This window comes from Alligator mississippiensis, chromosome 4 (genome assembly GCF_030867095.1).
Source record: "Alligator mississippiensis isolate rAllMis1 chromosome 4, rAllMis1, whole genome shotgun sequence".
Taxonomy (NCBI): domain Eukaryota; kingdom Metazoa; phylum Chordata; order Crocodylia; family Alligatoridae; genus Alligator; species Alligator mississippiensis.
Window position 1 is genome coordinate 59556029 of NC_081827.1, and position 27026 is coordinate 59583054.

General features: G+C 41.4%; 1 protein-coding gene across 8 annotated transcripts in view; it reads left to right on the plus strand.

Moving 5' to 3' along the window:
- The window catches only part of TMEM117 (transmembrane protein 117), a 397723-nt gene extending 371430 nt beyond the window's left edge, over positions 1–26293 (plus strand). For 7 of the 8 annotated variants that reach the window (XM_019492756.2, XM_006272241.4, XM_059726035.1 and 4 more), the window contains 2 exons: positions 11406–11535; positions 23789–26293. In XM_019492756.2, the coding sequence (XP_019348301.1) occupies positions 11406–11535; positions 23789–24429 (771 nt within the window). In that variant the 3' untranslated portion in view covers positions 24430–26293. Of the gene's footprint in view, positions 1–11405; positions 11536–23354; positions 23458–23788 lie in introns of all 8 variants that reach the window. The other variant, XM_059726034.1, reaches the window with a different exon arrangement.
- The last annotated feature ends 733 nt before the right edge of the window (positions 26294–27026 follow it).

Sequence of the window (27026 nt, forward strand, 5' to 3'; positions counted from 1 at the left end):
ACCAATCCAAGCACATACACTATACACCCCAAAAGTTACACAAAAATCAATTGTCCATACCCGCACACTCAGTATACATACACAGATCACTAATTCATATATCATGCACACAATGACTCTCTCTATATATATGAGTCATTGTGTGCATGATATACACACACACACACACACACACACACAAAACCCACCTACACATAGGTAAATTCCTAACTTGTATGGTACGGTATGTATGTGTGTGCTTGGAGTACCTGGGGGAAGGTTAAGGTGAGAGAGAGAGAGTTAAAGTGTAGTGAGTGAAAGTTGCCAGAACTGGGATTAGAACGGGTGGACTAGAGAGAAGCTGGCTGAGGAACTGAGACTTGGGGTTACTTAAGGTAGAGTGGGGCTGGAAACTGAGGCAGACATCTGAGATGTTGCGGGGGGGCAGATACGTGGTGGCAAAGAGGAGACAGCCAGGAAAGAGAAAGAGGCAGAAACCTGGGAGCTTGGGGCTGGAAACAAGCTGACAGCTTAGAGATTGAGGGGGCAGATAAGTGGTGGCAAGGAGGAAACAGTCAGGAAACAGACAAAAACCCAACTCAGGGTTTCAAAATAACAGACAACACACTACACAGTTGAAGTTATTGGTTCCCACACAAGCACTCACAATGGCAGCAGGAGAAAGAGACTCAGTGGAAGGGCTGGAGTCCAGGTAGGGAAGAGAAACAGAGTCCAAGTCCTTGGTTGAAGAAGGGGTGGGAGTGATAGCTACCTATCCAAGCTGGAAAGGGGTCCTTGTCTAGCAGGTGTTGTCCAGAGAGGGGTCACTGGCAGGGCCTCTGGGTGGATAAGTGGTGTGGCATGGTGCTGGTCCAGATGAAGAGGGCGTCCCAAAGTGTCAGTCTTCACTACCCCTTTTTATGGGGCAGACTACCTATGATCTCCTATGGGAGGGCCTGTCCAGGCAATGTCAGTCCTGTTCCAGAGGGTTCCAGATGTTCTTATTGATCATGTGCAGCTTGGCACAATGGTGTGTTGCCTGATCTTTTGTGTCTTGAATGCTGAGGGTGGTTCCAAGGGCTGGGTCATTGGTCCAGTTATTGATGTTGATGGTTCAGTCATTCAGAAGGAGCTATTTTTGAGACCTGCTGCCATTGTCTCTCAAGCACCCTCATTCATCCCCATTAATTCAGGAACCAAGTTACATAGAAGGGGTAGTATGAGTCATAGGTTACACAACTGGGCATGGGGATAAGATGGAGGCTTGACATTACAAGATGGAAACTTGACATGACTTATGCTAATTTACATATATAGGCCTAAAACGGTAATCACACAATATAAAAGCAGTAAAAAAATCAACATAAACATAATAATTATCACTTACAAAACAGTGGATATCTATATCAAAATAGAAGGGCACTTATTTGCAGAGGAAAGAGAAAAATAAAACTTACTACCTAAAATAAAATGTTAAAGCTTATCCTACATCTTAGCTTACTTATACTTATCTATAGGGGATAGAAAGGGAGAGACAAAGTCAGAAATGGTTGGGGAAGGGGAGGAAATGCATTTTAAAATCAATTAAAAAAAAAAGAAAAACTGGGGGTTTTGCTACAGGAGTGGCAACCTTCCTGCTGGGCGATGTTCCTTTACTAGCTCCCAAGATGCTACTGCCAGCCCTGCTCTCAGGATCTGGGCTTATACCCTGTCTAAACCCAACCCTCTTTTAATCAGGTAACTCCCTTGATCATGCCTAGTGTCACCTGCCAGCCCCCTGGGTCAGCTGATGCTGCAATTAGCCCTGACCCCCACCTGCTGGTGGCTCAGCAGGCTGCCTGCGCCTCTTAAAGTGGAAGGCACATCAAGTGCCCTGCCACACTATCCTACAGCGAAGTTATTTACTGTGCCACAGTGCACATATAGATGGTGACTGTGGCTGGCTGGGGCACAAGAGTGCTAGTGTGGGTCTGCCTGCCGGCTATCCCCACACTGTAGCACCCTCATGCCCTAGCCAGTCCCTCTGCAGCACGCTGAGGCCAGGTGGAGCAGCTCCTACAGAAAAAGAAAGAAGCTTACAAACAATGGAAGCTTGGGACAGCCTCTAAAGAACACTACGTGACAATGGCCCACACTTGTCAAAACCAGATTAGGCAAACTAAGGCAGAAACCAAACTAAAACTAGCTACAAGACAAGGACAACAAGAAGTCCTTCTTTAGCAACATAGGGAGTAAAAGGAAAATTAATGGGAGTGTGGGGCCACTGCTCAATGCCTCAGGATAGCTGGTCACTACCAATCAGGAAAAAATGGAATTCCTAAATGACTACTTTGCCTCGGTCTTTCACAAGACCAAGGGGAACAACATGTCAGATAGGGCACAGAATGAGCAGGGCAGGACTGACACCATTCCCACCGTTGCCATAGAACTGGTGTATGATCAATTAAAGAAATTAGACGTATATAAAACAGCAGGACCGGATGAACTCCACCCAAGAGTGCTGCAAGAAGTGGCCAAAGTAGTCACAGAGCCCCTGGCAAAGGTCTTTCAAAAATCATGGGCCTCTGGAGAAATCCCAGAGGACTGGAAGAGGGCCAGTGTTGTGCCCATTTTCAAGAATGGGAAGTGTGAAGACCCGGGAAACTATAGGCCAATTCACTTAACTTCTATTCTAGGGAAAATCCTAGAAACATTCATCAAAGAGGCTATATGTGACAAACTTGCAGAAGGCATGATACTGAATGACAGCCAGCATGGCTTCGTCATGGGTAGATCTTGTCTGACCAACCCCATTTCTTTCTATGATCAGGTGATTCATCACCTGGATGAGAGAAAAGCGGTTAACATCATATACCTCAACTTCCAGAAAGCCTTTGACCTGCTATCCCATGAGGTACTTATCAGAAAACTGGAAGATACCAGCCTCAACTGCGGTATCATCAAGTGGGTGTAAAACTGGTTGCGGGTGTGACGGGCTAGCTGGCAGCGCCTTAACCCAGGGGTTTTGAAAATTAAAAGATGATTGGAGGATTTGGGATTCCCTTTCTTTACCAATCTGGTAATGATTTGGCCCAGGGGTTTTGAAGGGGTAAAAGATGATTGGAGGACGTGGTATTCCCTTTCCTCACCAATCAGGCCCCAGAGACTCACCCCTCATGTTCCCTAATTGGCCCCTTGGGTTACCTGGAGGGGGATAAAAGGGGCAGCGCAGCTGACTCAAGTAGGAGACCAGTGAGGGACCACAAGGAAGGAGCTTCAAAGAGCTGAGCCAGGGAGATGGAAGCAGTTGCCCCAGAAGAGCCTGAAGGAGTGGGACCTGCAGGCAGCAGTTGGACCCTCAGCAGCGCAGCATGCAGCCAGCAGGAGAGGCTCCCCACTGGGCTCCAGGAGCACCTATGAGAGGCTGTGGCCAGCAGGAGAGGCTCCCCAACTCCAGCAAGGATTTGAGCAGCAACCTGAGAGGTTCCCAGCTCTGCTTCCAGCTCCTCCAATAAGAGGCGAGGTAGATCGATGTGAGTCCGTGGCTCTGAGAAGGTCAAGACTCCTAGCAGCTTGGAATAGTGCTAGCAATTGTGGCAGTGTCGTAGTATTTCTGCCTACTATGTGGGAGATTTGAGTTCAAGTCCCAGCTAGGGTGACTTGGAGTGAGTGAGCTATCAATCCTCTTGCAGTGGAAAGGGGCCATTGTGTTTTCCCCCTCCAGGTACCTAGGCCCTATATTTTCTTGTCATTTGACATTTCGTATTTTGTGCCTTTTATATTTCACCAACCAGTATTGTTTGCTCTGCTGTTTGTGTTTTATATTTTGTTAACCCCGTCTTTTGTCAAGGATTGTAAGTGTCTAACCTTTGTTGAATCCTGCCCCCTTGGGGCATTGTAGTGTCCTCTATACCCCTGATTTATGCCTGTTATGTTCCCAGTACTGTTCTTTCATTAAAAGGTATATAGTTAAGTCCACATTGGTGGTCTGGCTCTGCTTTATAGGGGGAGGAGAGTCCCTACATCTCCCACAGCATTGGTGCACCTGCTTTGATCCATTCAGTTGGAGAGGGGGTACCTCTTGGAGTACTGCCCAGGTTACACGAGGTAGGATGCAGAGTCCAAATTAATGGATTGGTGTCATCCTGGTGAGATGTGGGCAGCGGTGTACCCCAGGGGTTGGTACTTGACCCAGTGCTGTTCAATATCTTCATCAATGACCTGGATGAGGGGGTGAAAAGCCCACTGGCCAAGTTCATGGATGACGCCAAGATATGGGGTCGTGTGGACACACCCACAGATAGGCTGCAGATACAAGCAGACCTAGACGGGCTGGCATGTTGGGCAGAATGGAACTAGATGAGGTTCAACATAGAGAAATGCAAAGTGCTGCATCTGGGAAGGAAGAACCCCCAGCACACCTACAGGCTGGGCATCACTAACCTGACCAGCACTACAAATGAAAGGGATCTGGGGGTAACAATAGACCCCAGCATGAATACGAGCTGGCAATATGACACAGTAGCTGCTAGGGCCAATAAAACTCTGGCATGCATCAATCGATGCATCTCCAGTAAATCCAAAGAAGTGATTCTCCCGCTTTACTCAACACTGGTGCGGCCACAGCTGGAGTATTACATCCAGTTCTGGGCGCTGCACTTCAATAAGGACATGCTAAAACTCAAGAGGGTCTAGAGAAGGGCCACCCGTATGATCAAGCCATAGGAGGAGAGGCTGAGGGATCTCAGACTCTTCAGCCTAAAGAATAAAAGGCTGAGAGGGGACCTGATTGTGGCTTACCACTATATCAGAGGCGTACATCAGGAGCTCGGTTGTCACAGACCAGCTGGGCACTGTGAGTGTATCAATTCTATCACAGGCCAACTGGGTGCTGCGAGGGTATCAGCCACTGGGCTGTTCAGTTCAGTTTTGGATCGAGGAGGCAAAGTTGGGCATAAAGCAAAGACAAATTTATTATAGCTCACACACACAACAGTTAACAGAAAAATAAATGTGGTGAGCAGATAATGCAGTATTAAAGAGCTAATAGTAAATAATAACAACAGATAATAACAACAGATAGATGGATCAATTCTGTCGCAAGCCAACTGGGCACTGCAAGGGTATCAGCCACTGGTCACCTGACACACATGCTTTTTATACTCAGTCTTATGCTAATCTGTTGGCTTTAGAGCCACTTGCAATCTTGCCCCATAGCTGTGCCTTATCTGCAGCCTATGGGATTAAAAGGTGTTAAAAATTATCATAAAAGGTTACTACCTAGACTCGGGTTTATCCAATAAGCAAATTACAATGCAGCACCTTTAGGTTTGAAATTGACATTACTCCGCCTAAGCCCAACCCTTTTAGGTTTCTCTGAATATGGTTTCTTGGGACTGGAATGTGTTGGGTGTGCCAGGTGGTTGGATCCAGTTTTTATTGTCAAGGCTGAACCCTGAGCAAAAACCATAAGGTCAGCTAATCTTGCAGCTACAGCTTCTCCTTTGGGGCCCAGTCAGTTCCACGATTAATACAAGTTAGTTTTATCATTTTGGTTAAATTTATGATAGACAAGTTACATTTGCAGGTTATGAACTCACAAGTTTCCACCACTACTCTCTGTGTATGACCCTCTAGCCAATTCGCCACCCACCAGACTGTGTAATCATCCAAGTCACAGCCTCTTAATTTGTTCATCAGTATGGGGTGGGATACCGTATCGAAGGCCTTCCTGAAGTCTAAGTAAACAATGTCTAACCCTACTCCTGCATCCAAGTGTTTTGTAACCTGGTCATAAAAAGAGACTAGATTAGTCAGGCACGATCTACCTGCTATGAACCCGTGCTGGTTTCCTCTCAGCATAATTTTTCCTGCCGGGCTCTCACATATATGAGCCTTAATAATCTTTTCAAAGACTTTGCCAAGGATGGAGGTGAGAGAGTCCTAGTGGACTCCAAGATGAACATGAGTCGTTAGTGTGATGAAGTCATCAGCAAAGCTAACTGCACTTTATCGTGTATCAGCAGATGCATGACAAACAGAACCAAGGAGGTGATACTTCCCCTCTATTGGGCGCTGGTCAGACCGCAGTTGGAGTACTGCGTGCAGTTTTGGACGCCGCACTTCAAGAGGGATGTGGATAACCTGGAGAGGGTCCAGAGAAGGGCCACAGAGAGAGTAGGAATTGTTATTTTTCCAGATGATGGCACAGAAGGGCCACAGAGCAGGAACTCTGGCCCTGATTCTTTCTTACCATTTCAAACACTGCCCTCAGTAAAAGAGGTACTGAAGTAGTGCTCTCCCAGCACAAGTATAAGATCTTATATCAACAGAATACCTTGTAACAGAAATGATGGCTCTTTATTTGGTTTGGGAAACTAGATGCAAGACAAGGGAAGTGAAGATAGCTGTCTTTTTTGCAGCATCCATTCTATTTTCCTGGTGCTCTCATATTGGAGCTTGTAAGTTCAATGAGACAGCTTTTGAAAACTGTAAATAAGAGATGCCAACTTTGTCCATTAAAGGCCTAGTAGGACCCTCATGGTCTTAGAGGCTGCCTGTGGCTTCCTTCTGGGTGAAATCAAAATAGATCAATAGCAGAATTTTGCTGCTGATCATTTCAAACAATAATGATCTCTAATCATACAACATGAGAGATACACAGATGAACTATTATTAAGGCTGTATGCATTTATTTTTAAAATTATGCAAATATATACACAACCTAGTTGCAGCATTCAGGGCTAGTTGCTAATTAGACCCAAAGCACAGGCACCACAATAGAAAATGCTAGGATTGATTAAATAAACTTTATGCTGTTATGAACTGAGAAGTTAAAGAACACAGCATAAGTCACGGTCACGTAAGATTAACCTTTGATGTTGGGACAGTTATCACAGATTGAAAATTAAAAGCTGTTTGAGCAATATGAGAGCACAGTTTCACATCTGGAATCTATTTTCAAAAGTAAGAAACTAATATGTCTGAGCTATTAATAAACCTTGCATTGGTAATAGGAGTCATTTCTATTGGATGCCCTGACCTCCTAGTGAAAATTGTTGCCTGGCCATTACATAGACTGGATTGTGTTTAAATGATCAATAAGAAAAACCTGTCTTAAGGTCAAGACAGTATTAGTGTCTGCTATGGATTGTCCTCAGTATGTTACTTAGAACATGGAAGGGCTAATGTCCCTTTTTACTATGGCTTTAGTTTCTGGTATCCTGAAGTTAGCTTTAGCCAACAAAGATAATGGACTTTGCTTCCTTCTGTCTCCTGGAACAATAATAATATAATGGATGGCTATGTGTTCTGGACCGTAGCCCCTAAACCCCAGATACACATGGGTATATAGTCTCTGACCAAGATTATCAAGATGAGGATCCCCAAATTAAGCTCCGAATCTATATTTGGGCATGCAAGTAAGTGACTTGATTTAAAAAAAAATTGGTGCCCCCAGTAACTCCTACTGAACTCAGCAGGTTTTAAAGTCCAACTGGAGGTTCCAATTTTTTTTAAAGATCCTTCCCCCACTCCCAACAGCTAACGCAGATAGACTTCAGAGTTGGTAAGAGTGAAAACTGATTTTCTGCTGTGCATAGGTAGTATTAATATATTGTGGCTGGTTTGAAAAGGCTCTGCTGGGGAAAATCAGTTAAAGAAGTATCACAAAATTCCTAGAAGTAGCAGCAGCCTATTATGCCAGCCCCATGGCTCTAGGCTTCTGTATAAGTGCTGGGCCATCTTGCATGAGCATGTTGGATTAGAAAACCCTGACAACTCTTAATGCCCAAGACATTTTAGATTTACAAAATGTTTGCAGCCCAAGAATATACCAGCTATGTCTGCACTGGCCCTGGGGTAGCAGAGCCCAGGTGCAGCTGTAATTCATACCAGCTGCTTATAGTCCCCAAAGATAGCCAGCTAGGAATATCATTATTAATCAAAGGTTGGAATAAATAAATGCCGAACCAGTTTTTCTGAAATGCTCCCGTGCTACCTCAGACATATATAATGCTTTAGATGAAATACAGAGAATTCATAATCTTAAAAGAAAAAAAAAGAGCAGGATGCCTTCAAAGAGAAAATGACAAATTAGGCAATGTCTGGAAGGCATTGTTCCAATGGGAGTGTTTCTTAAGTAAGGACTGTGGATCAGCCTCACTGAGGTCACTGTATAGTTCAGACATATGTAATAAAATAGAGGATGTGTATGTGGAAAATTTGGAGACCATTATAGCCTGAAGATGTCAGGTACAAGCACTATGAGCATGATATATTCTCCAATGAACTTTCAACTTACTTGCCTCTTGTAATACAAACTGCTAGCACACAATAATTCTGTCCTGGGTTTGTTTCCTGAGACATATGATTAAAGAAAATTTACACTAAAAAGAAAATCCTAACTCCCATTATTACAAAGCTCATGTTTTATTTTTTCTTTATTTTGATTTATACAGTTCAGAAAATCTGTAGGGCACTTTATAAAATACATTCAAAGATGTGGTCCCTATCAAAAATATCTTCCAATATAATCTGAGTTGTCACTTAATGAGTATTAGGTAAAACCAGTCAGAGAAATGGGGTAGGACACACAAGGAGTACAGAAATATGATCACATAGCTCCTGTATATATATATTTTTAGTGTATCTGGAATCTTGAAGATTCCATTTGTTTCACTTCAGGTGTATACCAAGTGTATGTGATATATTTCTTTCCATTTGAATGAATGGATGTGTAACTTTCCATATGAAATATTAGCCAAGAGAAATTAGGGAAGAGATACTGTGAATTCAAAACACAGGCCCACAAACAACACATGTATTTTGTGTTTTTTTATACTTACACATACTATGGTCTCTAGCACCTCATTAACCACTGGAGCCTATGTCTAGGGGTTTTCCCCTCATTTACACACATATGCATCCATACAAATCAATATTGCAATGAAATTTTCATCATTAGCTGTATCATCCGCTAAACAGATGTACTGAAACTGGCAAAGACCAGGTCCTTAAAATTATTTAGGTCCCTGGCATATGTTACACTTAGGATGTGATTAACCAGTTAATCACATCCTTAACCAGTTAATCACATCTTAAGTTGTAAAGTAGCCACATGTTAATGCAATTAATGATGTGATAAACAGGGAATAAGACAAGGAATAATACACAAATAAAAGGTATAAGAACTTTTACGGGTTCCTATCACCATTAATTAAACATGTAGCTAGGTGTGGTCCAATGACTGGGAGTTATTGGCCACAGGAACTCGCCACTTGCTGGTGCAGGGGGAACCCAGGACCATGATCCTGTGCTCCCCCTGTACTGGCAATAAGGTGCAATAGGATCTGATGTTGGATCCCACAGTCATGCCTCCCTGTACCGTACCATGTGCCATGGCAGGAAACTACATGTGCCATGGCAGGAAACACAATTGTGGGGATCCTGCCTCAGATTCCATCACACCTTCACTTACACATCTGCCAAGGGCCTTAGACATGATACTCCCATTGATTTCAGTACAACTCTAGAAGGAGACTGAAGAGACCTGGGTTATATTCCCAGCCTTGCAACTGGCTGGCTGCATAAACTTAAGCAACCCCCTCCCTTTTTCTGTGCCTTAGTTTTCCAACTGTAAAATGGGATAATGATGATACATACTTCCTTTGTAAAGCACTGCACTCTATGGATGAAAAATCCTATGTAGGAGCTGGATATAATTAAAGCTTACAAGCTCAGATTCTTTTCTGTGTTAAGGCTTCTGTGCTCTCTATCATATATTCAAGTAATCTTTGAACATGGTATAGCAGTCAAGGGAAATAGAGGTGCTGTAGAGATGATGTCACAATTTACAAGAGTATGCTCCCTGCAGCCACAGATGTAATGTGGCAAAAGAAATGAAGCAGAGTCACGGTTTCTTTGATTCTAGCAATCCCTGATTGTGACACCAGCCCCTAGAGACTGTGGCAGGTGGTGTAATTTGTAGCATACTTCAGACTACTCTAAACCTAGCTGAAGAACTTTTCCAGTGTGCCTTGCTGCCAAGACTGAGGGAGTTGTGTACTGTGCTTAAGCACTCCTCAGCCCCCTCCTGGCATGTGGGCTATATTATGCATTATGAAATGATAGACTTAGATTTACACTTCCAATTCCACTTGTAGAAATTGGCAAAGTTGGGTAGAAATAATTAAGCAAGAAAATTCCACCATGCATAATTTATTTATAAATACACAGCCATTTTGTCCATCACTAAGCCTTACTGATTAAACTGATCACTGGTTTCCCTTAAGCTGGTTTCTCTTCAAAATTTGGCTTTCTGTTTCTAATATTTTTCCTTTTTCACTTCCCAGTTTTTCTTGCAAAGTTGCCTGTATTGGAACACTGAATAAAACTGACTCTGTTTATTCTGGTGAGATGAATACCCAGGGATGGTTTTCATGCAAAGGAATCATAAACAAGTTACAGGGCTCCTTAGAGTTCAGATTCCTTTATCTTAATTTCAGTAGTTTAGATCCCTGTTGTACCATCTTATGGGACATAAATCCAGGTGCATGCATGGGAACACGGCCAATGCTATTTTTTTCAGCAGGGCTCCAACAGCCTCTATCTTTCACTGTAACCACTTGGACAGCAACTATACCTATTCTACCAGCAGTGCTAGAGTGTCAGGTTCTAAACTGTTATACTCATCTTCAAATGGCCAGAGTAACTACATAGAAAAATTCCACCTAATGCCATGCCTTGCATAGTGAAGAACCAGAGAGGTGGCTAGATATATTACTATAAAACAAATAATAATCAGTAAGAAGCCTCCCCCCCCCCCCCTATTTTGCAGGCATCATTTTTGTCAGCTTCAAGAAGTGTTTAAATAGGAAGCAGCATTTAGATCCCCTCAGAAAAGTGTTTGAGGATCTTTCTTTACGTGAAGGAAGCACTTAGTTAAACATCCTAAAGGCTGTAAGCACCCCACACTTGTAGGATCTTACCCTTACTTACTAAATGTTTCACCTATAAATCACTTGCTGAGTTAATCACAGTAGCTAAAACTTACTGCGGGTGAGAAAAATGGATTTCTAATTAAGTATTTATAATTAAGTATATGACAAACCTAATTGCTTTCTTTCTAGGATGCAAGGAATAGGAATTTATATGCTTAGATTAATTTTATGCTATCTTCTAGTAGTATAGGTTCATCATTACCACTTTGAAGAGAACCTCTAAGTACATAATTATACAAAGTTAGTCAAAATCAAATTATATATTATCTAATGTAAATAATATTCTAGCTCAGGTAGTTCAGTCAAGGTTAAAATACAGAGATCCAATAGCAGATGGCTGTAAAAGAAAAGCCATTTCAGAATCCCCTTCCTACTATTAATTCAAACAATTGGGGAGGGCAAAATATATATGGTAAGAGGTTAATTTTTCTGTTCTTCCTTTAACAGGATTGGGAATTTCCACATTTTATGGGTGATGTTGATGTAAATCTTCCTGGCTTGCCCTCTGCACATATGCAGTTTAAAGTACCTTACTTCCAAAAGATTTTCAAGGAAGAATACCATATACATATAACAGGTAAGTAGCCTGATGTATTGCAATCCCAATCATACATTGAAGTCTTTAACTACTGCTGTGAATCAGTTTTAGTGTGTGAAATTCTGTTTTTGACAGTGTCACCTTTATCTGCATTATGATTTTTATTCAAAATAGCCCATCAATGAAGCAATGAATTCAAGCAGCCTGCACTTCCTCATGTAGTTCAGCAATTCCTTGTGCCATTCAATGATGCCTATAACTGTAGCAGAGATCACCTTTATTTAAAATGATTCTCCTGGGGAATTAACAGCTCATTTCCTTTTCAGATCTGTTCTGCCTCCAGATAGTTTCACTATAATTTATGTTAATGTCCTTTCATGAAGCAAGCCATTCTCATCCAGGAAAGGTTGGGTAGAACCATGCTTACAGCAGTCCTCTCACCAGAAACAAACAGCTGAATACACATAGTGGGCACATCTATGCAGGACATATACTGCCATGTTGCCTAACTAGCTCTGCAGTAATGTTACTGTAGGTTAGTACTTGTAAACACAAGTCCTGTGCTGCTGCGGCATTATTTAGTGTGCCACAATGCATTTGTAGACACTGACAGGGCTGGCAGGGGCAGAAGGGTGTTTCAGTGTGGGGGCTACCTGCTGGCTAGCCCTGCACTGGAGTACTCTCGTGCCCCAGCCAGCTCCTGTGCGGCACATTGAGCCAGAACAGAGCAGCCCTGGGCTGGCAGGCTGACCCTCGGGGCCCCCTGCTGCCAGGGGCTGCTCTGACTTGGCTCAACATATTATGGTCCCAGGCACACCTATAAACATAGTTCCCAGGAGCAATAAACTCTGACACAAACTGTGCCAGAGTTTATTGCATCACAGTAATTGCACATGTAGATGCGCCCATTGTGTAGTTATTCCAAAATATGACAAATTAGAAACAAAGAGCCTGATTCTTATGTATGACTAAACAGTTTGAGAGGATGAAAGGTGGGGTATGAAGCCAGGTATGCCTCCCTCCATTAGAGCATGTGTATGCATGTATGTGTGTATTAGAAAGGAATTTAAAATGAATGGAGTATCTCCCTGGAAGTGAATTCCATGTGTAGGGATCACCACAAGACAAGGCAGAAATAGAGAAGTCAAAGTATTTTGACAGAGTATGTAGCAAGCTCCTTCAGCACTCAGTGTGGGGGCGGGGGTTAGGGAGTGGGGGAGAATGCCAACCATTGTAGACCAGTGAGAGGAAGACAAGTCTTACCTCACCTGGCTCTCTCCACAGTCTAGGCAGCTACTACTGCTACCACTGCTCTTCCTGTAGTAATGTCAGCTCAGGTAGCAGCAGCCGCATGGCACAGACTCCCTGGGAACCACCCCTGGTGCCCCATTTGCTCCTTTTCCCCATCCAGATATGCTACTGGGCACAGGGCTGTGCCTGCTGTGGCAAAGATACCCCAGGGATGGGGAGGAGTGGAGAACGCTATGCTGCTTGCCCCACTTGCTCCCTGCAGCTGCTCAACTCCTATGGCTGGGCAGCACAGGGGAGAGACATTCTGGTGCTCCCTTATAGTTTGCACCTGGGGCTGGTGCTGCGCTTGCTTTCCCCCCAGTTGCACTACTGACATCAAGTTGATCCATGATGGCATAGTGAAGGAGCCATATAGTGAAATGAGATTTACATGAGGGCCATGGTAGAGTTTGATAGAGCCTTAGACATGAGGATGAGTAGTTAAAAGCTAGTATAATAGGTCAAAGAAAGCCAATGGAATGACTCAGATAGAGGAGTGAGTTTGACATGAAAGAATTTAAGTTGCTACATTTCCAATGGATTGGAGGAGAATGCTAAAATGATTAGCGTAGGTGGATAGTCAAGATCAGAAATAAGAAGGGGGCGGACAAGGATTTGAGCCATCAGGATGGAAGAGCAGCACTGCTGTTGTTTAAATAGGGAAAGGAGTGGTAAATGTTGGTGATAGCCTGGAAGTCTGAAGGAAAAGGACAGGGGTGCTTCTATGTTGACAGTGGGATTTTGAGTCAGATACATAGGGAAGATGACGAAAGATAAAAGGAGAGAGTTGAAGAAAAATACTCTCATTTTTAGCCTGGGCTTAAAATAAACCAGGGTAGTATTTTACAGAAATAAGATATAAGTGAAGGGGCCTGTGGCAGAGCCACATGGGACTTCAGCAGAGAACAGGCATATGAAGGAAGATGTTGAAGACAAAGTCAAAGAGCCAGTAGCTAAACTGTGAGGTGACATGGCCTCAGAAACAAAGGGAATAAAAAGACCAAGGAGAGAGTGACGAGTGGTTCTGAATTTGAGGAGGATGAAATGGTAAATCTAGAATGTAGCCAGGCTTTTTAGACGGGAAGAGGGAAACCTGACTGGGGCACATTTCAAAAGTGAGTAGATGAAAAGAAAACAGTGCAACTACTGCATATTGCTCATAGAGAAGGCAAAGGCAGATGGGCTGATGTAGGAGAGGCAGGTGGGAAAATGGAAGGTTATGTTACACATGATTTGTCTGAACACTGAATGGAAAAAGACATAAAAGAATAAGGGCAAGCGGGTGGATTTGAGCAAGACAATGGAGGCCAGTAACAAAGACAAATGATTAACCGGGACAGGAGGAGGGATGGGAATTTAAGGGCATGTGAATACTTCACAGCCAATGGCTAGGGTAAAGAAGATAATATAGAGCCAGACTAATGCAAGGAAGAAAGAAGAGAGTAAAGAGAGAGAGGGGATGGGACTTGCACATGAAGGGAGTACATAAATCTCTTTGAAGTCAGTGACATTTTGGTCAGAGGGGGAAAGAGGATGAAGAGTTTAAAGTACCAAATGTATATATGACATTAGCTGTAGGTGCACAATCCAATTACAGTAGAAAAGTAAGAACATAAGAAGTGCCATATTGGGTCAGACCAATGGCCCATGTAGCTGAGTATTCTGTGTCTGACAGTGGCAGGGCTGGATACTTTAGAGGGAGAGCATTGAACTGGAAATGTCTAGAGATCTATCCTCTATTCATTATCTTCCCTACCATCCACTATTATTGGTTTAGAGATGCCAGAGGAAAGATCCCCAACCCTTCCGTCCAACAGCTATTAGCAGATTATCACCTATGAATTTGTTGCCATTTGGGGTCAGGCCAATGCTCAGGATCTCAATATTGCTCTGTTAGACAATAAAAATGTGGTGTACAATTGAACATGCACACATATCACCAATCCAAGCACATACACACCTTAATGATAATGACCTGAAATCATACACAATACACACATACATACACATATAGACACAGATTAAACACTGACTCGGGTGACAGTGTGTGTGTGTATGTTTGTTGCTGCCTGTAGTACCTGTGCTTGGGATGCCTGGTAACCAAAGAGCAAGTGGCAGAGATCAGGGGAAAAGGCAGCGGAGACAAGGCAATAGCAGTGGCAGAGATCGGGGGGAAAGGCAGTGGGGGCAATAGCAAAGAAACAGCGGTTTGCAGGCAGAGAGGAGGTCAGGATGGCTGAAGCCACAGGAGCATGGGACAGGTGTTGGAGGTGGTGGTGAGCTGGAAGCAGGAGAGGGAGAAATAAGACAGAAGTTAGAGGGGCGAGGAGAAGAGATTGGAGTAGGGCCAAACCATAGTAAAGCAAAACCCAACTTAGGGGTCCAAATAACAGTTTTATTAAATGAGCACTGTACTGTACAGCTTGGTTCCCACACACACTCACACAAGCACTCCCACACACACTCACACAATGGTAGCAGGAGAAAGAGACTCAGTGGAAGGGTTGGAGTTCAGGTAGGGAAGAGAAAGAGTCCAAGTCCTTGGTTGAAGAGAGGATGGGGGTCATAGCTACCTATCCAGGCTGGGAGGGGGTCCTGGATGGCCAGTCGGGGTCTTTCTTCAGCAGGTGTTGTCCAGAGGGGGTCGCTGGCAGGGCCTCTGGGTGGATAGGCAGTGTGATGTGGAGCAGGTCTGGTTCAGGTGAAGATGGCGTTCCAAGGAGTTAGTCTTCACTACCCGTTTTTATGGGGCAGACTACCTATGATCTCCTATGGGGAAGGCCTGTCCAGGCAAGGTCAGCCCTGTTCCAGAGGGTTCCAGATGTTCACACTGAGCATGTGCAGCCTTGGCACAATGGTGGTTGCCTCATCTTTTGTTTCTTGAATGCGGAGGGTGGTTCCAATGTCTGGGTCGTTGGTCCAGGTATAGGTTTGGATGGTGGGGTGATTTAGTAGGGGGTCCTGCTATCATTGTGTTTCACTCATCCATTCACTCTTTTGCTTTAGGCATTCAAGGAAAACCAATTTACATGGGAGAGGTTACAGATTTAAACATGAGTCATAATTGCAACATACTTACACAACAGGGCATGGGGACAAGATGGGAACAAGATGGGAAACTGACACACAAAATGGATACTTGACATCACTCATGCCAAAACACATTGCAGGCCTAAATCATACAATGTTAATATAAAGCAATAAAAATCAATGCACAGATGATAGGAATACACTATAATACAATATAAAACAGTAAAAATCAATACAAACATAACAGAACACTATTTACAATATAAAAAGGGGCTTATTACAATAATAGCATACAAGCACTTAGCTTACCTAGTACTACTTGTAATCACTTATAAGGGATAGAGAGGCAAGAGAGAAAGTCAGAAATGGTTAGGGGAAGGGGAAGGAATGTATTTCAAAAGAAAAAAAAAGAAAAACTGGGGGTTTTGCTACAAATTTATCTAGTCCCCTTTTGAACCTGGCTATGCTGTCTGCCTCTACCATCTCCTGTGCCAATGAATTCCACGGGTTAACTACGCATTGCCAAAAAAAGAGTACTTCCTCTTGTTAAACCTGTCTCCTACTAATTTCAATGAGTGCCCCCTAGTTCTAGTATTCTGGGACTGGGTTCCCTGTTTACTTGGTCCATACCCGTCATGACTTTATAGACCTCTATCATATCCCCCCTCAGCCTTCTCCTTTCCAAACTGAGGGGTCCTAGCCATTTTAGTCTCTCCTGGTACGGCAACTGCTCCATCACCCTGATTGATTTTATTGTTCATCACCCTGATCATTGTAATTGTCTTTCTCTGTACCTCTTTTTCTGCTACATCCTTTTGGAGATATGGTAGCCAAAACTGCCCACAGTAGTGCTGCTTTCTAAGAACAGCAGTATGGTAGGTGGAGAATATGAATTTACAGTGGAACAAGACTATGAGCTCTTTTAATGCCCTCTGGGGTTATTTGTTGTCTGAGCCAGTGTGGCAGAAATGACCTGTGGTAGACTACTGTGAGAGAAAGGGACAAAGGAATTAAGAACGGTAGAAAGAGTTGAATGGTAGAAGAGGGAATGAAGAACAAAGAAGAATGGCTTAAAGATGCAGGGAAGTCAAGGAGGTTGCTGGATGAGGGTCATAGGAGGACAAGAGAGAGTGAGCAACATTAGAGTAGTGATTACAAATAATACAGCTATAATGATTGAGAGCCATCCTTTTGTTGCTGGTTGTGCTGCTGTTTAAAAACCAAGTAAATAAGGGAAAGCTGTATCTGCACATTACTGAGTCCTCTGCAGAGAGAACTGGAGGCCTCCCAGGATTTTTCTTTTTGGAGCAGAGGCATTCTTTAATGAGGTGAACTCATAAATAGGGACTAAAAATTGTTTTTCTCCCTGCTCAGCATTAATAAGACTCACTTATTAGATTTCCTAGACAAATCAATCCATTTGGGTGCATGTCACATAGGCTGGCTACTGAGCGGCTGTTTCATCTCAGTGCCACTCCACCCTTTAGGAGATCTAAAAATCAGCCACAACACACATGGCATAAGAACGTCCCTTTGGGTGGGTTTTGCCTGAACCATCTGTTCTTGCCGTCAGTTCTTATCTTAGGGACTACATCATTTTGGAGCAATTTCAAACCCTTATGATTATGTGTAAATAAGATACTTGTAATTCTAGCTTTAAATCAAGGAGCTAATGAAAACATCAGGACTATCCTGTTCAAAGCATTTAATACAGAAACGAATAAGAACAGTTCATGCAAACAGACCTTTTTAAAAAAAAAAAAAATTCTAATTGCAAGAAATTACTAATGAAGAGAGTGTGGCAGTCCACAGACTAAAGCAAGGTTTAGTTTAATACACAGAAAAAGAGGGAGTAAATGGCAGAACAGTTAAGCTGTCTCACTACAGCTCCAGAGGTGTGAATTTAAGCTCTTTCCAGTTGCCACAAGCACAAGTGAGTACCTAGTTATTTAGGCAGGGTAGTGAAAGGTAGCTGTGATCACAGCCACATCACTCCCTTGTGAACTGTCTACAGATTACAGTACATCTTGACTACATTAACCCAACGGGGTGCTAAGCTCAGGATGGCCTTCATGAGGATAAGGGCAAAGGCACAGAATTAAGATGTGGGCCCAGACTTTGAACATCCCTGTAAAAAACTGGATTTTGATCAGGATTCTGCTGATTTTGATCACTCATACTTTGAGGGTGCTCTCAGAGCCATGGGGGGAAGAAGGTTAATTCAGGCATTCTCTAATTTATTAGCTATAGTCATTCTTATGGGTGGTATTTTATATCTTACAAAACACCATAAGGATTCTAAGATGTGCTTTAATTTTGATAAATTATATCTGTTTACTCCACATTCAATCTTTTGATGTGGGTGCAGCATGTTTCCACTGCACTAGTATAATCTAGAGTACTGCAATGTAATGATGGTTTTGTGATAGCACAGAGTTGATTGCCACTAACATAGCAGAGTGGGGAACATGGTTGAGACACTCCTTAGCCACGTTGATGCTGAGCTGCTTTTTTTGTCCCCTTGAAGCCAGTGCCATGTGGCATAACTGAAATTAACTGTTGAAAATCCCTTAACAGGGAGACCGACCATACAAAGTGGTTAGAGAAATGTACAAAGGACCATTTTAAGGCACCTCTGCTCTGACCAATGCTATGTATGTACTGCCCCCAGTTACAGTTTAAAAACTGGACAATCGCAGAATCTGTAGTGCTAACTATTGTGATTTGATTGCAAAGCATGAGACAGTTAGTGTCTTTGTTTTGAGCCTCAGTTCCTGGAAGCCAGTGTCTATATGAGAATCTCAGCTTTCTTTTTTTAAAAATAGGTCTCATGATTGCAGAGCAAAGCATTAAAGCATTACCTGTGCATACCCCAGAGGCTCACAAAAAATCTACAAACAAACAAAACAAGAGGCAATCTCCTTGTTTAGCCAACCTCATTATTTTTAAACGAATCTAATGCCTTTTTGGATGCCAGCTCATGATTTTTAAATGTTTGGAGCTGGCAGTACTGCAGAACTAATGTATTCAGGCTCTAGTTTTTATGCCTTACTGTAATTTCCCTTTACTATCAAAAGAATATCTTCTTTATCCTGTAAAGCCAGTATTACATTCCTTTGTATCTAGGAAGTCCTAGCATGTCTTTAGTCAATGTTAAATATTTTCTCACTGTTTTCATACTTGCTTTTATCTATGAACATCAGAAATAGCTTGAATTTCTGCATCTGCTTAACTCATCTGGATTTCCCTTGACAGATGGTTCGCTGCAGTTTGTGTGCTTTCCTTCCTGGGCTGCTGTTTATGAAAACACACACAGCCTAGCCTAGTTTCTACAGTACCAAAGGAAATTTGTAATACTTAGTAAATTTTGATACTGAAATGCCAGATTCTTTCATTGTTAAAAATTCACTTAGAGGCCAGCCAAGTACCTTATAATACCAACACTTGATTGTGCCATGCAGGACATCTATAATCACAAGATCCTCCCGTGGGTGGACAGGATTGAAACTGGAGCTCTTATGGCCCAGGTGGGAGAATGGCTTCTCCGTTTGCTAAAACTCATTATTGAATGCTAGTCTCAGAATGGGCTAGGCAGTCTGCCCTTCCAGCCAGAGGAAAAAATGTGTCAGTGGCAGTTGTCAAGGATGGCTTGTGGAACTAAACCAAAGGAAGCATGGCTAGATCCAGAATAAACACTGCCTACACAGTAAGGCCTGCGGGAGCCTGTAGGCAAAAATAGAAAGGTTAGAGGTGAAAACAAAACTACCCAGGCACACAGGTTCTGAACGAAGTCTCAGAGGAGTTTCTGCTTAGTTGAGCTGTAAAAGTGTGTGTGTGTGTGTGTGTGTATCCATCTATATAAAGCACTCAAAGATATCAATGTAAGTGAGAATTTTATTCTTACTTACAAATAGGATAATTGACACTGAAGAGGTTAAGGGCCATATTTTCTAAAGTGCTCCCCCTCTTTGGATGTTCAATTACCTGGGGCCTGACTTGGATACGTGTTGAGCATTCGCAATTCCATTTGACCTCAGTGGGGACAGCAGGGTCCTTGTGCTCACTTGGGGCCCAATATTAGGAGTTGGACATGCATAACTAAAGTTGCCCCTAATGTCTCAGAGGCTGCTTTTCAAAATTTTCACTCCAGTGACTTGACCTGACCAGACAGAAAGTCACTGAGATTGCAGCCCAATTTCCTAGAGCACAGTCTAACACATCTCTGCGTGTACATATACCTTTGTACACCTTCTAAAAGTGAAAGTTTCATAAATATTTTCTTTAGCTCACAAAAGTAGATACAGTGCTAGAAAAGCAAGAAAGAAGATATCCCTATTTATTCAAATATGAGAATAAATAAGAAGTTCCCCTCATTTTAAATGGAGAGTCTCTGTCCCCAGCATGCTATGATGCTAGGCAGTGGTGTTCATTTGATACCAACTGAAAGGACACATTTCACTTAAAATAAGGTATGCTACCTTTTGTTCTGCTGACTGCAAACATCATCAGTGGTGCAGACAAACCCCATGTAGGTCCTACTTAGTTTACCAAACTGGATTTTGCCCTATGACACCTAATCAAGTTTAGTGTTGTAACACTCCATGCTGCAACTTCTATATCCTGCCCAAGGCCCCTAGTCTGATGCCATTAGTCATGATTGGATGAATCTCTAGAAAGTGTAGTCTACATCACCTAAAAATTATGGGCTTGATGCCTAAATTTTGGGGTCTAGTATGTAGGAGGTCAGACTAAATTAGCATGTTTTCCTCTTTTTCTTTATAATCTGGCCTTCTTAGTATAGGCCCCACTGCATTCTCCATTTTTTTTCTATTTTCAGTTGCCTCTTTTTGTTTCCCAGCACAACTTTGTACTCACCAGTCTGTCAGAACTGTCTGATAGGAAGCAGTACAATGTTTCTAAAAGTGACAATCTTTCTTTTTCCTATGATTTCTAATGTCAACTGAGTCTCTTTGCAGAGCTGCCCATCTCGTTTCCACAGAAACAAAAAGCACTGTCAAACAACACTGGTTTTCTCTGTATGAATAGAAGAAACATCCAGGGGGAAAGTGCCCCCAGACAGGCTGAAGAGGTGTTATTAGACCTTCTCACACCTGAAAGAGGCTTGGTTACATAGGGTGGATCTACATGTGCATTTACGCCAGCCTAAATTTACTGTGCAGTAAGTTACTGCGCAGTAAGCAGGAATAGGCCAGCATCTACACATGCAGGCGTTAAAGTGCATTAATGCTTTAGTTAGTCCCAAGTCAGTCCACACACACAGTATTACTGCACAGTAAGGCATCTGCACATGCATTACTGCTCAGTAACTAATCAGGCTTATATTTGATACCTGAATGATGCAGATATCAAATTTAAACTCAAGTCAGCATAAGTCGTCATATTTACTACTCATTATGGGCATGCACATGTAGACATGTGCCCATACTGTGCAGTAATTTCAGTTACTGCACAGTAAATACACACATGTATATGCATCCACAGTGTGTGTGGAGACTGGGGGTGGGGAGGAGAGCAGTAGGATGGAGGTGTGATAACCACCAGTGACCTATTTCCAACTGTGAGAGTTGCATGAAAACCAAAGGAAAAATTGTAGACACAACCCAGCAGGAATCTTTTAAGTTGTGAGTGAAAAACAGAGCAGAGCTTAGATGACAATTACCATGCAATAAAAATATTAATAGTCAGCTAACTTTAGCATTTAGGAATGCCAATGTAATTGCCATGGAATAGAGACATTTTTGATGCAATAAAACATGGTATCCTTCAAAGCCTTTTCTCGTAACCTTGCTTGTAGGGTTATGCGTTGATTCTAGAATTTGCTTTTCTTGGTACCTTGTTTATTTGACATTTTTATTAATATTATTTATGTCTCAGGGCATGGGTGGATCTAGGATTTTGAAAAGGAGTGCAGATGATGTGGTGCATCATTGCATATAACACAACATATATATTCCTCCAGTTAAAAAGAAACTAGAGCTTTACTAATATGCTAGGGATGGAGGACTGTATTATTTAGGTTAAGATCAAAGCAAAAATATATATCTTTGTTAGAATGTGCATTATTATATTTTACATATAAAATGATAGCAAACTAGATAAAAATAATAAAAAAGTATTGTTTCATTAGTCTTCTAGTCATTAGAACTAAAGTGCATCTCTTACTCATTTTCATAAAACAAAGTCAACTTTCTTAAGTGTCTTGACAGTTCATCCAACCCTTCATTGACAGTTCTTTCAACATTTGAGTTAATGTTCACCTGAGTTAACGTTTTCAGAGCTAGAGCTAAAAGCAGTTTGTGGGGCTGTGGAATCATTACCAGAAATAGTTAACAGATTAGCAAAATTGCAGAAGAAAGGACAGCTTGATTAATGGAATATCGAGACTCTTGTAAAGGAGAGAAAATTGTTAACACCTGTGAAGTGAAGAAAGATTAGATTGTAATGATCCATGAAGTCAATTGACCCTCCCCCCAACTCTCGCACTGGATAAACAGAAATGCCACTGTTCTTGCTGTACAGATGATTTTAAATTTTGGGTTGAGCAGGAATCAAAGGTGGGCAGGAGTGCAACTGTACCTCTACACCCCCCCCCCCCCCCCAACCCTGATGCATTCTTGCTTGGGGATCACTAAGGAGCTGAAGTAACAGAATTTTCTGCAGGTGAAAAACCAACAGAATACCACTAGCTTCAGAATGGAATTTACTAGGGGCTTATCCAGTTGCAACTGAAACCTGTGTCTTTTCAGGTCATGTCACTTCTTGAGTAGCGGCAATACCACAAGAAAATTAGCACTCATGTTCATTCTCATTCAAAATGGCAACCAAGGTTAAAACATAAACATAACACACACACGCTAAACTTATGTTTATAATTTAATTCCAGCACAATCCAATATTGTTGACTACTAAGATGAAAACTACTTAATGTGCGTGTCTACACATCACCCTACATCTCCATAGCAAAACGCTACATTGCCATATGACACGCTATGGTGACGTAGTGATCACGTGAGTCTACACGTGACCAGGAACAACTTCAGTGTAGCGGCACACTCCCCCATTTTAGCACACCACTATGGCGAAGTAGCAGCTAAAACTAACTGTGTGTTAAAAGGAAATACTAAAGCATGGTTCAGTAACATCGCCATAGGGCTCTATGTAGATGTGCCCAACATTTCTTATATATAGAAACACAAAATGCAGTAAGTAATTATACTTAGAACCCCTAAAAAGGCTTCATTCATTCATATATGAACATGATGTCTTCTGATAACATTCTCCTTTGTCCAGGTAAGATCTTAGGATGTATAAAATGGAAAAGGTAAGGTGTGATTATACTGTAATGGCATTTTTACAAATAACATACAATTGGTGCTGTGGTACTTTGGATGCCATGTCTCAGAACTACCATCTCTCATATTGTTCCCTTCTGCCTATGTTAGGGCATTACTGCAAGTATATTAAATAAGTGTGGTCCATGCTATTAAAATAATGTAATTGTCATTCTCTCAAAGCAGCTCACCTCCTCAGTGTCTTCAACCATCACCAGCATGTAAACAGTTCTATCAAATGTGGCCTTTTCAAGGAGTATTTTCATGCCACTATTTTTAAAGTCCTGAAGTGAGTGCTCTTTAAGTTTATTGATCTGCACCACATCACCTAATCATCTAATCAACAGGTCACCTACAGACTACAGTGTGAATTCAATTGATATACTGCTGTGCTTTCATTACAAAATGATTTATTATGTGCCTAGATATGATTATGAAACAGTTGAAAATATTCAATCAAAAATCTGCTTCTGATGAGAATTTCATTATAACTTTGTTTTATGATTAATTGAAAAAAAGAATTGTTTTTCTTAAAGTGGCATTTCGTGTATCAGTGTATGTATTATGGTACTTCTAAAAAAGAACATACCAGATGACATTATTTTCTTTTTTCAATACAGGTAAATGGTTTAACTATGGAATTATCTTTCTCGTTTTAATCCTGGACCTAAATATGTGGAAAAATCAAATATTTTACAAACCTCATGAATATGGTCAATATATCGGTCCTGGGCAGAAAATCTATACAGTGAAGGACTCAGAGAGCTTAAAGGATCTTAACAGAACTAAGTTATCCTGGGAATGGAGATCAAATAATACTAATCCTTTGACTAACAGGACCTATGCTGATGGAGACATGTTCTTGCATAGCAGATTCACGGGTGCTAGTCTTGATGTCAAATGCCTGGCCTTTATTCCATGTTTGATGGCCTTTGCTTTGTTTGGGTTCTTCATCTGGTTCTTTGGGCGATTTCAGAAAACTGATCAAGGCATGGAGAATCTGGACAAATCATACACAAGAATGAAAAGGAAGTCACCGTCAGATGTAGGAATGACACGAGAAAATACACAAGTCTTAGTGGAGGAACCTTCAAGTTTTGAAGAACCACATTTAGTATCCATAAAGTCAGACTTAAGTGAAATTGTCTTTAATTCTTCCCTCCTAACTTCTGAAAACCTGAACTTACAGTTTACTGAACAAGACAGCCCACTACAACCAATACCAGAATCCTCTGTCCCTAAGAATAATCCTATGACTTAGAACATATGGTCAGGAAAGTAAGAATAAATAACCAATTATTGTAAGAGTTCAATTTTACCTTTTGTAAGATAAGGTTTACATAGTGTTTAGAATACATCACAAAGGTGCTCAACATGCTTTTTCTAGGAGTTTTGTTTTCTATTTGTATTATAGTACATGTGCCTACTATATATCTAACATTCCTTTATAGATTGCTTCTTAAAATTGCACAAGCTATTTATTAATTCGTTGACTATACTGTATAATAGTGCATTAGATTATTATTGCAGGTATAAAATTCTACCATGGTGGTGCCTTGAGATATTCAACTGTTTTTAACTCAACCCCAGAAGAGGTATAGCACAGTTCTTCTAACCTATTTTGCAAGGGTTTTTTTTTTAGATACAGTTATTGAGAGTATTATTTAATGTTCTACCAACAGATAAGGCAGGTGCAGTTATTCCAGAAGAAAAGTTTCTGATAAGATGTCACACTAAAAGGATGACTTTATTTACTCATCTATGGAGTCAGTGACTTTGATAGCTGGACTGCAGAGAAGCATGTTGATTACCTTTTAATTTTTGCTGGCTGGCTGCCAACCACAAATACAGATTTATAAAGCAGTAACAGTAGCGCAATAACAGAGCATGGGTCACTACTTACAAAAATATGACTTTCTCCATCAGCAATTGCAATTAAGTGATAATGCCTAATTATGTTTTTCATAATTAAAGATAAACTGCTCCTTGATTAAAAAATCCTGCTCTTCACCTTTTAGAAGCAAAGGTTAAAATGCACAGTTGAAGCAAAAGTCCCATTTCCCATCATCAAGACAAACCTATGCAACACCAAAGAACCAATGTAATGATTACAGTGAAGAACACAGAACTGGTAGTCTCCAGTGTCTGTGCAATTTTTGTGTAGCTATTGCTTGGGATACAGTAAATTAGAAGCTGTGCAAGGCCTTCTGGCAGATTTACTGTGTCCAAGACTAAAGGACTGGTGGGGGGAGGGGTCAACATAAAATAGATTAGCAAGTGGATTGTCCTGTATCTGCTTTTTCCTTTCAAGAATTCTCTATTAATAAATAATGGAAAGCAGAAGCAAACACATGAAGCAATTGTTTTTTTCTGAATTTCGGAAGTGTACTTGGAGTCTGAATCCCTCTGCTACCACCTCAAACTATACACACTAAAACACTGCAAATCTAAAACACCAGAAAGGCTCTGATTTGCCTTTAATTCTCTAAATTGTTGTTCCAAGTTACTAAAAAAATAAGTCATTTTTAAGCCTGAATTATTTTCCTGTCATTTACTGATGTCGCTGTATTTTGTCTTCGTGATTTTTTTATCTCAGTAGTTTGATCTATCTGCTTTTAAGTTTTCTGAATACTGAATTTAGCATGCATAATAAAACTATGCATTTATTATTTGTCACTTGAGAGCTAATTTTAATAAGCATAATTCAACAGTTATTTATCATGGCAGGAACCTATCTTCCATTCTTTTTCTTCCTTTCTTAACATTTCATCCGTGGTTTGTCCTATTTAGATTCATAAATAGTTCTGACATTACAAATATAGACATCAGAATCACTGTAAAATCAAAAGCAACCATTTTCCCTATGAAACATGTAATATTTTATCAAGAGAAGGCTTCCTTTTTAATCAGGTTGGATTGTTATCCATCAGAAATTATAGCTAAAAATAATTCTATTATTAGTGTTTGATTAATGCAGCCTATAAACTGTAAGTGTATCTATTTAACAAACATATTCAAAGTCAAACATATGTCATCTTTTTACTTTACTATTTTGAAGGTGATTGTATTGCTGCTTTAGTTCTAATCAAGATTTGTTGTGGACAAATAAAAACATTTGGGAAGCAGCTAGGCTGGGTGGCTAATTGATTTTGCAAACACATGTTCTTCTATGTGGCTTGGAAGAAATGCCTCAAAATCCCAAGTCCCTGCTGTGATTTTTTTCTTTGTGTGGGAGTGGTCAAGTCCATTAATATATAAGCTGTAAATTGAAAGACTTACTTGAGCCTTGCTGCCTGCACGATTACATGACTCTAAAGCAGCTGTCACTTGCTTCAGCAACTGATCCACAGCTAAAATAATTGTGTGACCTTACATCAAGTTAATGCTTTTAAGGTCACTGCAAGCCCGCATGCGAGAGAGAGAAAATCAGGTAATCCTGAGATTTTCCATGAGCACTCAAATTAATAGTCAGGCAGAAAACTGTATTCATAGTGGTTTCAGGAGACAGAGCAACTGCTGCTATCAACTCTGTACTTTAAAGGAGGCAATTGAAGAGGCACTGTAGTTTTATAGTAATGATCTCCATGTAATTTGTAAACACAGCCTATATTTATCAGTCACAGAAAGAAAGAAATACAAAAAAGAACTTATGTGCCTAAAAAGAACTCTAGGACCTAAAACCAGTTCCCTTGCAGTGGGAGAGCAGTTTGTCCCTGAAATGTTAGTAGCAGAAAAAACACAAATAGTGACTACTGGAGAGAGGAGGCAGCAGACAACAAGGAAGGCTCTTCTGCATTGCAGCCTGTCTGTGTAGTGGGCATGACACTTCCCCAGGCAGTGCAAAACCCAGAGAAGAAA